This window comes from Hypoxylon trugodes, assembly GCF_022578975.1.
Source record: "Hypoxylon trugodes strain CBS 135444 unplaced genomic scaffold F4822scaffold_1, whole genome shotgun sequence".
Classification (NCBI taxonomy): Eukaryota; Fungi; Ascomycota; class Sordariomycetes; order Xylariales; family Hypoxylaceae; genus Hypoxylon; species Hypoxylon trugodes.
Window position 1 is genome coordinate 843,398 of NW_026250016.1, and position 14,197 is coordinate 857,594.

The 14,197-nt window shown below is 48.7% G+C and overlaps 4 protein-coding genes across 4 annotated transcripts; 2 read left to right on the forward strand and 2 right to left on the reverse strand.

The window, feature by feature from the left end:
- The first annotated feature begins 502 nt into the window (after positions 1-502).
- F4822DRAFT_384298 (FAD/NAD(P)-binding domain-containing protein) lies at positions 503-3,065 on the forward strand. The gene is made up of 5 exons (XM_051456513.1): positions 503-714; positions 779-1,604; positions 1,730-2,071; positions 2,131-2,820; positions 2,895-3,065. The coding sequence occupies exons 2-5, from the start codon at positions 1,250-1,252 to the stop codon at positions 2,933-2,935; spliced, it is 1,428 nt and encodes a 475-aa protein (XP_051319093.1). The 5' UTR covers positions 503-714; positions 779-1,249; the 3' UTR covers positions 2,936-3,065.
- Positions 3,066-5,329, reverse strand: F4822DRAFT_384301 (acyl-CoA N-acyltransferase). Its single transcript, XM_051456514.1, has 2 exons — positions 3,649-5,329; positions 3,066-3,591 (listed from the first exon to the last, which is right to left on the reverse strand). The coding sequence occupies exons 1-2, from the start codon at positions 4,618-4,620 to the stop codon at positions 3,229-3,231; spliced, it is 1,335 nt and encodes a 444-aa protein (XP_051319094.1). The 5' UTR covers positions 4,621-5,329; the 3' UTR covers positions 3,066-3,228.
- Positions 5,330-8,833: 3,504 nt separating this feature from the next.
- Positions 8,834-10,399, forward strand: F4822DRAFT_384303 (uncharacterized protein). The gene has a single exon (XM_051456515.1). It carries the CDS (start codon positions 9,266-9,268, stop codon positions 10,067-10,069), a length of 804 nt encoding a protein of 267 aa, XP_051319095.1. The 5' UTR covers positions 8,834-9,265; the 3' UTR covers positions 10,070-10,399.
- Positions 10,317-13,846, reverse strand: F4822DRAFT_8352 (glycoside hydrolase family 35 protein). Its single transcript, XM_051464052.1, has 5 exons — positions 13,308-13,846; positions 12,734-13,249; positions 12,624-12,683; positions 11,848-12,559; positions 10,317-11,792 (listed from the first exon to the last, which is right to left on the reverse strand). Exons 1-5 carry the CDS (start codon positions 13,719-13,721, stop codon positions 10,483-10,485), a joined length of 3,012 nt encoding a protein of 1,003 aa, XP_051319096.1. The 5' UTR covers positions 13,722-13,846; the 3' UTR covers positions 10,317-10,482.
- Positions 13,847-14,197: the final 351 nt, after the last annotated feature.

The following is a 14,197-nucleotide window of genomic DNA, read 5'->3' on the forward strand; positions in this document are numbered from 1 at the left end:
TATCCCTATGGGTTTCACCGCTTAATCGATCGCATATTCCTGCCATAATCTCGGTCATATGCACGTCTTGTCTCGATTAGCGGGATTCAACATCCAAACAATGCGGCTGAACCCTTAGAATCCGTTCTAATTCAGCGTGTGTTTCTTTTTGGAGGCGTTGCGTCTGGTGATCAGAGCGGTTCTTGGAAGTATACCAATTAGTTTAAACTTACTTTTGTACAATTTGACCACCTTGTCACGGCAATTCCAATAATCGTAATAATCACATCACATGCTAATACATGTAGCGGTTATATAGAGAGGAGAAATGGAGGTAGTTCCCCATCACAGCTGTGTGGAATGTCTTGTACCGAGACGTACCGAGATGTATGTACTTGCTGGGGATAGGTCTGGGGTAATAATCGGCCGAATATGCCGCCGGTTTCGCTCTTTACTAGGTAGTTCAACAATTTGGTACCCCTGCAAAGTACGGATCAGATAACTTTGTCCCCGCTGCCCCACCGATCCACCCAGCCATTGTGTTGTCGGTTTTTTAGCGCAGTGTTGACGTGATCACCGCTTCTTTTGCTTTTCCTTCCTTATCAGATCTTGTGGAAATGAAACGTCGAAACCGGCCTAGTACCTTTCCCGCGAATTGGAAGTAGTAAACCGATTAAGTGTTTTCTACGTGTCGTTTGATTAACTCGCCTATGCTAATGAAAACAATAAAATTAGGTAAGAAAGGGATGAAATGTCACTGTTTGGCATATACATATGCAAATTTTTCTAACCTTCTTAGGGGATGGAGGTAGAGATCACACTGAAAATGGCAGGGGTGTACCATCAACCACAGAACCGACGGGTACTTCTTTTTAGAAGGGGCAAGTCCGTTGACGCCATGTGGCCCCCTTGGCACACGGTACAATAGGCCCAATCGTGATAATCGTCTCCCAAGTCGGTCGTTTGGCTTGACTTCCCTACCTGGACCGTCCGGGTACATACATAATAATGACTAGGGGTGATCCTGATTATCATCTTTTTTCATTTTTTCCCTTAATTTCCCTACCTCGTCAATAAACGAGTCCAATGCCTTCTATCCTCGTCAGCCCATCTTCCCAGAACGTGTTCCGTGTACCGAGAGGCTAACACTGTTTGACCCTTGACTCCTTTTCCGTGTCTATCTCCTTTTTTCCTCTGCTCAATTTATAACGCAGCCAGCCGTAGGGAAAATTCAAAAAGGAAAAAAAAGAGGAGGGATTATTAAAAGTTGATGTTTTTAAGGCCAACAATTACCAATTGCCTCCGCAATCTGAATGCTTTCTCTGCCGGTCTTTGTCTAACCCCATCTCTGAAATACTGCTGCGTGCTCTACTGCAGCGCAACCGCAACGACTCCACGGTTCCACTCAACACCGATTAATTCTCCGACAGCAAGATTCGCCATGGCATCGCAATTTTCCACCAACGTTAGCATCGGCCGCTCCACCGCCAACCCCTACAAGGTTCTGATTGCAGGTGGCTGCTATGGTGGCCTGGCTGCGGTTGTCAACCTGCTTGAAAAGTGTGACACAATTGAGGACCCGATTCCCCTTGACATCACCATCGTCGATGAGCGCGATGGCTTTTGTAAGTAATCTTTCTCATACATGCATTGCATGAAGACTACTGCGGCTTCATACAGATTGACTGCAGCCACATTCATGCCGTCCCACGCCGATCCTCTTCCGTTTGCTAACCGGCCATCTTTTTAGACCATGTAATCGGCTCGCCCCTAGCATTGGCTTCCAGCAGTTATGCTGAGAAGGCCTGGGTAAAATTCAAGGACATCCCAATTCTACAGCGGCCTGATGTCCGTTTCGTCCACGGCACCGTCAGCAGCGTTGACCCCGAAAGCAAGACGGCAATTATCCTCGAACAACCCGAGCGTGCGGAACGTTCCGAGTCTTACGACTTCTTCGTCGCTGCCACCGGCCTTCGTCGCGTCTGGCCTGTCGTGCCTCAATCTCTTAAGCGTGATGACTACCTTCAAGAAGCAGGCCGTCATATCAAAGCCGTCATCAACAGCACCGCACCCGTTCTAATCGTTGGTGGAGGTAAGCCATCTCATTACCCCTCACTCTTCATCGGCAATCCCCACTAACACCCCAAACAGGCGCCGTAGGCATCGAAATGGCCGCAGAACTCAAAGTGACGCAGCCCCATGTGCAAGTCACATTAGCACACTCACGCTCAAAGCTCCTATCCGCCGAGCCTCTCCCTGATAACGTCAAGGACTGCGCTCTCGAGCTTACAAAGAACACGGGCGTAGACGTGCTCCTCGAGCACCGTCTCAAGAGCCACGTTCCTATCACCCGCAAGAACGAGGCTACAGGTGCCGACGAGCAGGTCTTCCAAGTAGAATTCGAGAACGGACATAAAATGCTCGCCAGCCAAGTCGTCCTCGCCATCTCCCGTAGTGAACCTTCGACTTCTTATCTACCCACCGCGACACAGACGGAAGAGAAGTACGTCCGTGTGCGGCCAACGCTGCAGTTGTTGAGTGAAGACGGAAATGAGATCGCGAACGCGGATACGCATTTCGCGATCGGAGATTTGATTCACTGGTCCGGCATCAAGCGATGCGGGTCTGCGATGCACCAGGGTCATTACGCTGGACTTAACATCCATCAGTTGATGCTACAAGAATTGCAGGGCAAGGAACCTACCTTCCACAAACTAAATGAGATTCCGCCTATGATCGGCTTAGCTGTTGGCAAGAACGCGCTGTCGTATGGCGGTGAAGGTATGAAGCATGGTAAACAGATTATGGAATGGTTCTTTGAGGAAGATTTGGGATTCAGAAGTAAGTTTCGCATTTTTATTGATATTATTTTGATCGTGTATGAAATGAGTGGTTGCTAACTTATCATCGTATAGTTGTCTGGGATCATCTTCGTCTTGGGGGGACTAAGGCGTAAGAAAATAATTCGTTCGGCGCTGTGATTTTAACAGGGTGTATCGGCGTTAATAGAGGATACTCGGAAATAGTTACGACCAAGTTCTTTTTTCCACGATCACAAATATTAGATAGGTCACGATAGTATGATATTAATCTGAAATTGATATTTTTTTTTAAGTAGTTGATGGATATATCGCAATTTAATCAATTGATTTACATTTAATATCGTGCCCACACCTTTTCCTTGTCCTCCAAAGATAAGCCTGAGTTGTTTTATTTCTTCGGACTTAACATGTAATAACAGCACTGTCCTCACAATTTAGGGAGCAGGCCAACCAGCGTACCACCTACAACCTTCTCACTCTCACCAAGAGGCGCCAATTGGAAGAAACGCTCGCGAGAACATCGCACAAAGGCAGAACGTTTGTGAGGTAAGTCCACGAACTTATCAAGACCAAAACCATGCATAAAATCGTACGCCAGCACCGAGCTATTGGTGTACTTGGGCTCACCTACAACGTACATGGTACGCGGATCATCCAAGAATAAATAGTGCATCAAACTTGACCACCACGCTGTCACACGATGCGGGCCTCTGAATCGAACATCGCCGACAAGTGAGTGCCGTCCTCGGTCAAAGTCGCCCGCGCTGTAATATGCGCCCAATCGATCTTCCTAAATGAGGATCAAACCATTAGCACAATTCAATCGAGTTTTCTCATTCGTACGTACCTTAGCCCAGTAAACTTCGAAGTAAGCAAAGAACGTATCATCAAAAGCAGCCAACAGCGTGATCTGATGAGGATCGACGTGAGCGCGACGGAGATACTCGCGATGCTGTTCTAGCGATCCCGTCTCATTCCACCCCTGCGACACACGCGGGTCGTTCTGCCAATTGTGGAATAATTCTAGGTGTTCCGGATTCTCCCAATCTAGCGCTACCATACTGAAGTTTTCGCGTAGATGCGGAATCCATCGGCTATACACCACTGACCCCGGGCGCGGCTTCGCGGGTCGTCGCGGGTGCCATGCTGGCGCACCGCCTGCTTCAGATGTCATTGTGTGCTCGAGAGGCGTCAATGGGTATGTCGATAGCGGTTTCGGTAGGGAGTTAGCGTTGACATCGGAATCGGAGTTACTATCAGGAACCCAGACACTACGTGGTCCAAATGGCGATCCAGCACCTTGCCAGAAGGTACTACGCAAGATGAGCAGTTCATCAGCGAGTCCTCCAGCGGTTGGGTGATCGACGGCTAGTAGCACAGCTTTCAATTGCGCGGCGAGAGCTTCTTTACCAGTACCCGTGAGTGCAAGTCGAAATCCTTCCATTGACGGTCGCACTGTGAATAGCACGTAAATAACGAGCCAAGCCTGCGCTAGAGTTGGAGGTGTCGCGCCGTCCCATGCGATGGTCGAGCTTGGAGAGCGACGAGCGCGTCCCCATGGCGTATTATTTGATTCAGGCGGTCGCTCGCTTGACTTTAGGTCTGCGGGTTCGGTGAAGAAGAGTGTGTCACTATCAAGACGTTCAGGTAGAGATTTCGGCTTCTGCGCTATGCTTTCGCTGGTGGAAGTAGCATCATCTTGTTGTTTGACTTGGTACCATGGAGTAGATTCTGAAGGGCGCGAGGTTTTGACAAGAATGTAGGAAGTGAGGTACGGATGTGGTAACTTGATTACTAGATCATTGTCGGAGGGTGACATTGTTGAGGATGTATCGCGATTGGTAGCTACAATTGAGTATCTAATAGGCTCGAATTGCAGATTCCTTTCACTTTGTTTCACATAGAAATCTTCCCAATTGTCTTGCTGGGAAGGAAATTTCTTATCCCTTGCGATATTTCCGAACTTCTTCCTTGTCCGATAGAAGCATGCAGGCAAGCTCAGAGAGAGCTAGATGTACTTACGTAGACTAGCCGAGATATTCCGCCATGACCCTGGTAAGCTATGGCCCAATGCCTAGCTCTTGCTCCAAGATGAGGGCATCTAGCTAAACGTAAGTAGTATTGGGTCTCCATTGTTTTTTATGCAGTCAAGTATTGTAAGTACCTAGATGTACAATGCTTTCCTCAATGAGGTATTCGGGGCGCTTCCTTGATTCCTACTTTCCGTCTGTGTATAAGTTCGTATAAGCTTACGCTGAAACTTTTCCCGCACTAATGCAAGGGATCGCGCCGTCAACATCAAAGGTGCTTTCATAGTCGTCACTACTCCCCCAGCCCTGCCCGCCAACTGAATAATAATCTACCTAGCTAGGTAGGACCTCAGAAATTGGGAAGGTTGCATACTAGGGGGTGACAACGAACCAGAGCCGTGGTTCTTGGCGGTCTGCAGCAGCGGATCAGATAACTTTAAGCGGATGGATTGGAAGAAAGAGTTCCACGTTCGTAGTGGGACAAGGGGAGAAAATGGGAGACATTAAGAATAATTGGGTGGAGAATAGAATGGCTAGCACCGGATCAGATAAAAAAAAGTATAGCCGAGGAAATTAATGGCGCTCCCAAATACGGTAGTGGGGCGCTTACGATCTGATAACTCTTTTCCCGTCCGATATCGGCTACTACTAACCCTTGCTGGCGCTAACGTCATTATTCAAGTACATTCAAGTCCAACACTTTTACTTGTGTACTTAGGTACTCAAAGATTGACTTCCGTGTATTCGACATCTTCACATCTTTATAACTAAGTACACGTAAGCATTGGTTTAGATTTATACACATGTATCAATGATCTTGTTCAATTTGTACTGACTGGTCGTCAAATTAAGCGAGTCGATAAACAACTAGTCCAACATAGTTACGACGAAGGTTTGTAGGATAGATAGTACAAAAAAATATAGGCATTAAAAATTAATATAATGAGTTATGTATAATATATCCTATAATAAAGTAAAGAGCTTCCAAATGGTTTCATGAGGTTGACAGGAGATTAGCATTGTAATACCCGTCAATATGTTAGAAGTTGATTGCCTCTGAGGTTACACGATATTTTACAATACATCTACGTATCTAATCAGCTCCTCAATCCTACCCGATCTTTACGTAATATACATAGATAGCCAGGCCTGAGTCTGATCACTAAACGATTAACCGTCGTTAAGTCCATCATGATCCAGTCTGTAATAGATCTCCTACCGGAAGCTGGCCCTGGGTCATGTTAGAGCCCCGACGTTCATATGTCTAAGAAAGGTACCCAAGTAAATCGAGGTAATTGAAATCTGCCATATCGAAACAACACAATGTACTCCTACATAGTGCTAGTAATAAATCGCACATACTCGTGGGAAACTGTAGGCCCTTAGAGGTGAAGAGGGTCAAAAGGTAAACCGCCAATCATAACTAAAACTAAATGTACTTTCTACCTATGGCTTTTTAGCAGATAAGTGAAGGCTAGTCGGCGTATTAATCTATTTTATATGACCATTACACATTGTTCCCCCTAGGATAGATATTGAGAACGTTGAATTGAGTGAACCATACCTAGGTAGGTGATCGTGCTAACTATTAGGTAGATAGTTAAAAATCACTTTCACTAACCTACGCCCTTGTACGAAGTAGGAAATTCTCAGGGCCGCAAACCCCGAAATTGAAAAGTAAATGGTATTCCCACGCAGAACTTCATCAGACGCAGGCTGCGTGTTTGTTTCCATTGATCATTCCCAATAATGCCATTCTAGGTGGACTAGGTTTACAAGCGGTGTTGAAGGCACCGCCTTGAGAATGCGTAAACAATGCGTGTTTCCTGCCATTTTGCTTCACGAAAAAGTATCGAAGATGAAAATGACCACAAGGTAGCAAATATCACTAATACATTCCCTTGTCGTATAGCCGGGGACCATAAACGCGTATTCCATCCTATATTTTCATTATCATCGCCCTCTACTTGTGATAATCCAAGTTATTGAACGGCGTTATCGATTTTGTTATGATCTGAAGTCAACCCTCGCTAGGTCAAAGGGTCTTACTACCCACCTAGGTAGGTACGCAGCAAGAGCTGTCTGCAAATTGGGTTTCCTAGCCCCTATCCCGCGAGATCGCCAGTGCTATTAGCATTACAGCGTGAAATATTTCTCGGCAGTCGACACTCGGCAATAGTAGAATAGCAAAAAAACAACTGTGGGGCTGTGCTTTATCAAGAGGTTACCGTCGTGTCAATATCAAACGCGGGGGCAGTGTCGATGCCTTCAAGACCTAGCACCTACCACTCGCATATAGGCCAGGCATACTTCTAGAGTGGTCTGCTCACCTACTCAGATGAATAGAATAAATAAACGTAGTTAGTATAGCGAATAGTTACGCAGTCAGTAGCCCTCAATTGGACTTCGGATGAAGAATTGACAGCCAGAACGTAAAATTCTAACTAGTTTACGGCTCTTGCACCCTCATATGGGTCACTACAGACCTATTTTACGAGTCCTATCAGGTAAGGCTAGTATCGTGGAGGCAGATTTTAATTGAATAGTACCTTCTGCACTGTTCGAAAAGTTGATTGTTTATCTTCAACGCGCCCTAACCCAGTTATCTACTGTGTAAGTATCTCTAGGGCTACGCGTAAATAGGACTCTCGCGGGACCCGTAGCTTCCGTACTGTGATGCCGCCGACACAAACATCCTCGTAATAATCTCCTTGGTAACCAGACGGTGGTGCACTTCCCACTACCTAACTTTTTTTCTACACATATACGCGTCCTCTTGAATCTGAATTTTCCTCTCCATCCTTTCCTCTTAAAACATTGACCTTGGAATTGGCACCATCCAGAGTCAACCTTTTCATCAATAACCATCATCATCACTCCCGACTTTCATCACGATTTTCATCGTTATCTTTTCTTCTACCAAACCCCAATCATCAGATCGTCATTACGCTACCCATCGCGATGGATCCTCGTCGCAACAACTCCCTGCGTCCTGCGAAGCTGCCCACTCCCCAGTCGGCAACCTTCTCAGGACCCGCCAACCAATCGTGGGCTTCGACTTCAAGCACTGGCGCCTCCTACCCGGCGCTCGTAACACCGACGAGTGCCCAAGCTCCGGCAGGCTTTGCCACCCCTAATTCGCTGCCTTCGGGTATATCCCTCCCCTTCGTCCCCGAGGACGCCGGCCTAGATTACTCACAAGCGCTTCCGAGCTTCTCCGGCTATCAACAGGGCCCGGCTTCTGCTCCCTTAGCGCGTCCGCGCATACCTTCAGGCGCGTCGCCCACTGAGTATCATCCCACGAGCAGTGCTGGTTATTCATCCCCCTCTCTGCCGTCCGCGGGTAACCCCCGCCCTCAGCACGCGTCCACGACCAGCGCTCCCAACCCGCCGTTGATTCAGCCTCCCAACCAGGGATCTCTAATCGCGTCTCGCCGACAGCAACGTAAGAAGCCTAACGAGCCCCGTCAAAGGCCAAGCGATGGAATCCCGCCATGGGAGCGAAAGAGAGCTCCCAGCGACGCGTATAGTGCCCGTTCCGAGGCCTCACCGACTCAATTGAGCTACCACCCAACAACTCCCGGTCAGCAGCCTTCAACCCCCCAGCAGGCTGCGATCCCGAAGGCCATCGGACAGCCCCAGAAAGCCCCAAGTGCTCAATTAGAGGTACCCCAGCGTCTCGTAAGTATCTAGTAACTCGAAAGTCGTCGAAAGCTAACGAATTTCTAGCAACCTATGAATCCTGAGCCTGCTTGTCCTCAAGCATTCTTGGACGCTATGCAAGGACGTGCGCGTGCTGATAGTCTCATCGTAAGTTGTTCATAAGCCATAGACTCCTTGAAGCTAACAACCTCCCAGGAAGCCGCGAAAAGCAACAGCTACCAACCTGTTGCCCAAAACCAGACGCGCAGTTCTCAACAGGCAGAGAAAAGCCGTCGAGTTAGCGAATGGCTCAACGGTGTTTCACAGGCTGAATCACCTGAGCCCGCTATGACTCCTAGGTCAATTGGCCCTCAGCAACTGGTAAGTTTTTCCCAGCTCTTAAGTTACCAATTCTAACAAGTCTCTAGTCGTTCACGGATAGCCAGCAGGTTGGAAATGGCCAGCAGATCGTGGATACCCACCCGTCGGGGTCACAAAATTATGTAAGTCTCTTGTAACTTATGAGCTACCAATGGCTAATAGTTATCCACAGCATGTGAACCCTTATCAGGCCACAAACCCTCAGCCTGCTATTACTAGCCGACCAGTGAGTCGTCAACAGTTTGTAAGTTCCATCCAATCCGTAACGTTAGTCACTGTAAGCTAACAAGTCCCAAACAGCCGGCAAATTCGCAGCCTCTGGGCCTTCAACCGTTGGCATATCACGAACCAATCCCTGAGCCCGCGACTTACCAGGCAGCATCCACCCAGCTAGCTGACGTTCAACCGGCGATGACCTTACCGGAAGCGACCCGACCGGCAACCGCCCAGCCGGCGACGATTCAACCGGCGGCTCCCAAACGGAAATCCCCCGAGCCCGAGATTCCCGACGTGATATCACAATGGCAAGAGGAGGTCAACAACTTCAACTTCGACTTCTACGTCGCTGAGCCCGAACCGGCCGAACCCAGTCCCAAGCGCCAGCGTCTTGACGTAGACGCTCCCGCCCACGAAGCGGAGGAGCAAGTCGCTCCCCTTCAAGAAGCGCCCATACCGACCACCATGGATCAGATCCAGGCGCTGATCGACGAGGACCCCAACCTCATCATTCCCGACGCACCACCTCTTGGGGAGCACTACGCTATGACGCAGGAAGAGATATTTAACCCCACCGGTCCCCAAGTAGAAGTGGCACAGGATATCGACTGGGTAGGCCTGTACCTTGAGAGTGAGCTGGACAGGGGCGTCGCCAACTTCGCTCCCCGGATCCAAGATGTGATCTGCGACTGGGTCGACATCTATAATTCCAACCAAGGAGACATCGTGTACCGCCTGTCGTATGCGCTCATACCCCACGGTATGCACATCAACACTAGACTCGCGCTCCTACGATGGGTCCTAGTATATGATGGCCCTTTCTGCCAATTGGTGAAAGACCTGAGGCCTCATGGAAACTCATCAACTGGTATGATCATAAACCACTTCTTGGCAGGCGTAGAAATCTCCGCGGAGGAGTTTGACAAACTCACGGAAGTTTTTCTATACGAAAAGACCGTCGAGACATTTGTGAATGGGGAGGCCAACCTCCTCCAGTAGGCGGTTGAGGAAAGTTGGAGGGATTTCTTTTGTTGCTTTCGCTCTGAGAATCTGATTTACGGATTCGATGGAGCTTTGTTTTTCCATGCTATCGAGGCATGGTGTTGATGGCGTCGACGTCCCGATATGAAACTAGAGGACAGGCGACCAGGGTGATACCCCCAGGACTGACGATACAGATCCGTAGTTAATTACCGTAAGACACAATTGTCTTTCATGCATCTTTGAAGTACTCGAATTAGAGTAAACGTGATGACTGTGAAAAGAGAAAAGTGATTAACCCTACGCTTACGCAGAGTGAAGTATTAGAATTGGAAAGGCACGATGGTAAGACCAGAGTATTTGACCACATCTTCATTTCGATCGTATTTATAATAATACATCTGCGAAGAAACTAATTCTTATAGCATACCTTAGAAAGAATTTTCGCGTAGGTTCCATGTCGGACTCTCGACAAGCTCAACTTTCTCCCGACCGGTCCAAACCGGCGTACTAGCTACAAGTGAGAGGCCGGGTACCTTCGCACCGCCTTCCTCAAGTGCCCATAGCGTAATACCTACGGAATTCGTCCCATTATAGTTAAGAATACCTTCCGGTACCGGGAATACTGTTTGTGGTCCGATATTGCTGCTTAGTTTGCCAAATTGCCATCCGTTGACGTACAACTGTGCGCGGTATGCACCAGAGGTCTCGGTATTATTCTCAAATGAGAACGCCAGCGGGATATCCCACTGATCCGACGGTAAGTTCAAATCGAACGTCGTCGAGTAATAAGCGATACCCGGTATTCCAATACCTTCAAGCGGAGAGTGCGACGTCCACTCAGCTGTCGGGGCGCTAGGAAGATGGTACCCCTGTCGCTCAATGTACAGACCACCCTCATTCAATGGTCCACGGACTCTGTCAAGGTAGTCTTCACCACCGAAGTTCCCAGCAAGTTTCCAAGTAATAGGCGTGTTGGTAGCCTTGCTAGTCTCGAGTCGCCAACCCAAGATACCGCGGGGCGCCTTCATGTCATCCTCACCAGGGTCGTAGTTTTCGGTCAGACCCACATTCTCGACCACGACGGTGAAGACGTGCGACGAGCCGGCCTCGAGACCTGCGCCACCTGTTATATCGTATTTCCCTTGGTAGCTGTCGTTAGCAGGGTTTCCAAGGAAAGACGACACTAGGTGGTCGTCGAGCCAGATAGAAGAGGCAAAGCCAGTTCCACCTTGTGTCCATAACGAGAAGTTCACTTCGTTACCGGTGGCGTTGAAATGGCCGCGGTAGACAAGCACACCGGTGTGATAACCATAATCGGATCCATACGTAGAGACGGTTGCGAGGATGGGCTGTTTCGTGTTATCTGTATATGTGTGGTCGGCGTTTGTCCATAGAGAGTCGTCATAGTCGGTTTGAAGTTCGGGGAGAGAGTCGAGGTATTTCCAATCCAGCCCAGTAAGGTCGGGGACGCTGAATGATGGAGCCTTTACCGTAACACCGGCGAGTACTGAGAGGCCTGACGTCTCTGTCGCAGTCTCTACGTCGTTGATGAAGAGTTTTGAAACTCCTTGAGGGACCCCTATTATATCAACGGTTGTGGTGGCATTGAAGTCTGCCTTGATGTGAAGCTCGTCATTGCTGACAGAGGCAGTACGAACAAGGTAAGGTCCGTTAATGATCAGTTTCGAGGTCGAATTTTGGATATCGGTAAGCCAGTAGTTATAGGCGGAGTTACGGTCTGGAAATCGTTAGTAGAGGTGTATATGGAAATGCGCGACTCCTCATTGACTCACCAAGCAAGTAGACATAAACGTCATCGCCAATCTGAAGGATGGACCTTTCAGTTGACGCCGTCCAACTAACTGTGAAGAAGTTCGAAGAGTTGCTGCTTGCCACCTTGTAAGATGCACCTCCTTGAATCTGGTTGACCTTCCCACTTGGTGGCCCTTGAATCGCAAATTCGTTGGATTCGCCAGCCCCGGCATATATGAATAGTAAAGTGCGGTTATCCTGCTTCACGTGCGTAAAGACATCCGCAGTGGAGTAGAGAAGTCGAGTACCTTGGACATCGTAGTCCGCAACAACCACCTTTGAGTCACGACCATTGAGACTGAGCGAGCCGTTTGTGCGAGGAACCGTGAGAGTACCCTGTGACGTGGGAAGCTTCAGCTTATATTGAGTTGATTCGAAGCTGGAGTAATTGGTATGTCGAACGACGAAGAAGGAAGCGTCGTCTGTGCTGTTCGCTAGGATCGGCGTTACTGTGATATCGGAGTTATCGCTATAGAGCGTAGTCGAACTGTTTCCCGGAGCAGCGGTTAGGTATCCAGGGCTAGATTGTATGAATGTCGCTTGTAGCTTCAACTCCGAGTACTTCTCACGCGTGACAGTTCGGTCTTCTTTGATGACACTTCCATAGTCGTACGAAGTGTATCCACCCGGATGTCCCAAGTTACCCCAATTGGTCCCACCGTAGATCATGTAAAGATTGAAAATTGTTACACCCTATACGTGGCGACGTTATTAGGTGGTCTCGTTACTGTTAATTCGGGACGAGGATTAAACTTACTGCAGCATAGTTGTTCTTGTAGAAGACTCGCTCGAATTCGTGGTTGACAAGTGCGCTACACTGTGATCATGTAAGCTATCAGTACAACGCAAAATGTCTTCAAAACTAACCTGCTCGAAGCCCCAGCCACCCCAAGGGTCAAACGACCCTCCTTGAAACTCAACAATAGAGAAGGGAGTTGTTGGGCTCTGCTTGAGATGATTGGCTCTATATGTTGTCGGGAAATTCTTAGCTGGCCACACAGTGGGGTGCGCACAGTCGAAGCCTAATGGGTAGCCATCGTGACCATAAATGTCGACTTCACCAACACCGGTTCCCGGAGCATTGTGACCCGAAGCACTAGCATCGTTACTGATGAAGGGTACGACAATCCCAGCATCTCGAGCCTGCTGTATAACATATTCCATATATGCTCCGTCCGGAAATGGCAGGAAGCTGTTGGCTCCTGTGTATTCATTCTCGGGCTGAAGAAGGATAACGGGGCCACCATTCGTGATTTGAGCGTCTGCGATTATCTTGCCAATATTCGACATATAATTGTTTGTCGCATTGAGGTAGTCGGGTGCACCAGTCCTGAGACCGCCTCGCACGCGTTGTAGCCAACCAGGAAACCCGCCTCCGCTCACCTATTGAAACCCCTCATTAGTCAATTGACAAGTATCCGCGAGGCGCAGTTTTACTTACCTCGGCATTAATGTAGGGGCCAGGCCGGGCAATGATGTAAATCCCCGCCTTTGTGGCAGCCTCAAAGAATGGTTTGAGATCAAAAACTCCTTCCGCAGAGAAGTCGCCAGGCTTGCCCTCCAAGAGCGCCCAATCGATATAGATCGAAACAGCGTTGAACCCGAGAGCTCTAACCTTCTGCAATACGTCGATCCAAAGAGACGGCACCGGGAGTCGGAAAGGATGGATCTCGCCGCTAAAGATCATGACCCTTTCGCCGTGAACAAAGAGTGAGTGTTCATCCCACGTAACAATGTCTTGCGCGAGTGCTCTTTTTTCGGCGTAGTCCCAAATTATGGAATCGGGCCTCCCGGCAGTGCCAAAAGCACAGCTCAGGAGGGCCTGCGACGCGACCAGAAACAGTGACGACCTCATCGCGAATAGCTTCCTCTCCGAAAAAAGAAACCCAGAGGCTAGAAAGCGGGCACTAAAAAGGGATCGTCAAGGAAAGAATCTCCCAGCCTATTTATGCATTCCGAGCAACAATGAGTACGACGCGTTGGAGCTGATTGACCTCGGGTGCCTCGCTCGTCATACAAAGAAACGACCCCGGTCTATAATGACGATAATATGTGGGCGAAGTTGGGGTATTGTGGGGTAAGATCAGCACATCTTCGTCGTACTTTCAGATCGCAAACTGCCAGATTCGGCGAATATACACCCAAAACAGGTATGTTTGTGCCTCAAGGCTAAATATTAGGCGACATGGCGCACAGGGGCAATCTCGTAAGAGGATCGTAGGTGAGGAGATCGGACGGTCAACGCAGCGTTGCAATGAAAAACGGAATAATATCATCTGGACCTCCAATAGGGCGGCATATTATTCTATTGCAAGGATTCCAATTGCTCAA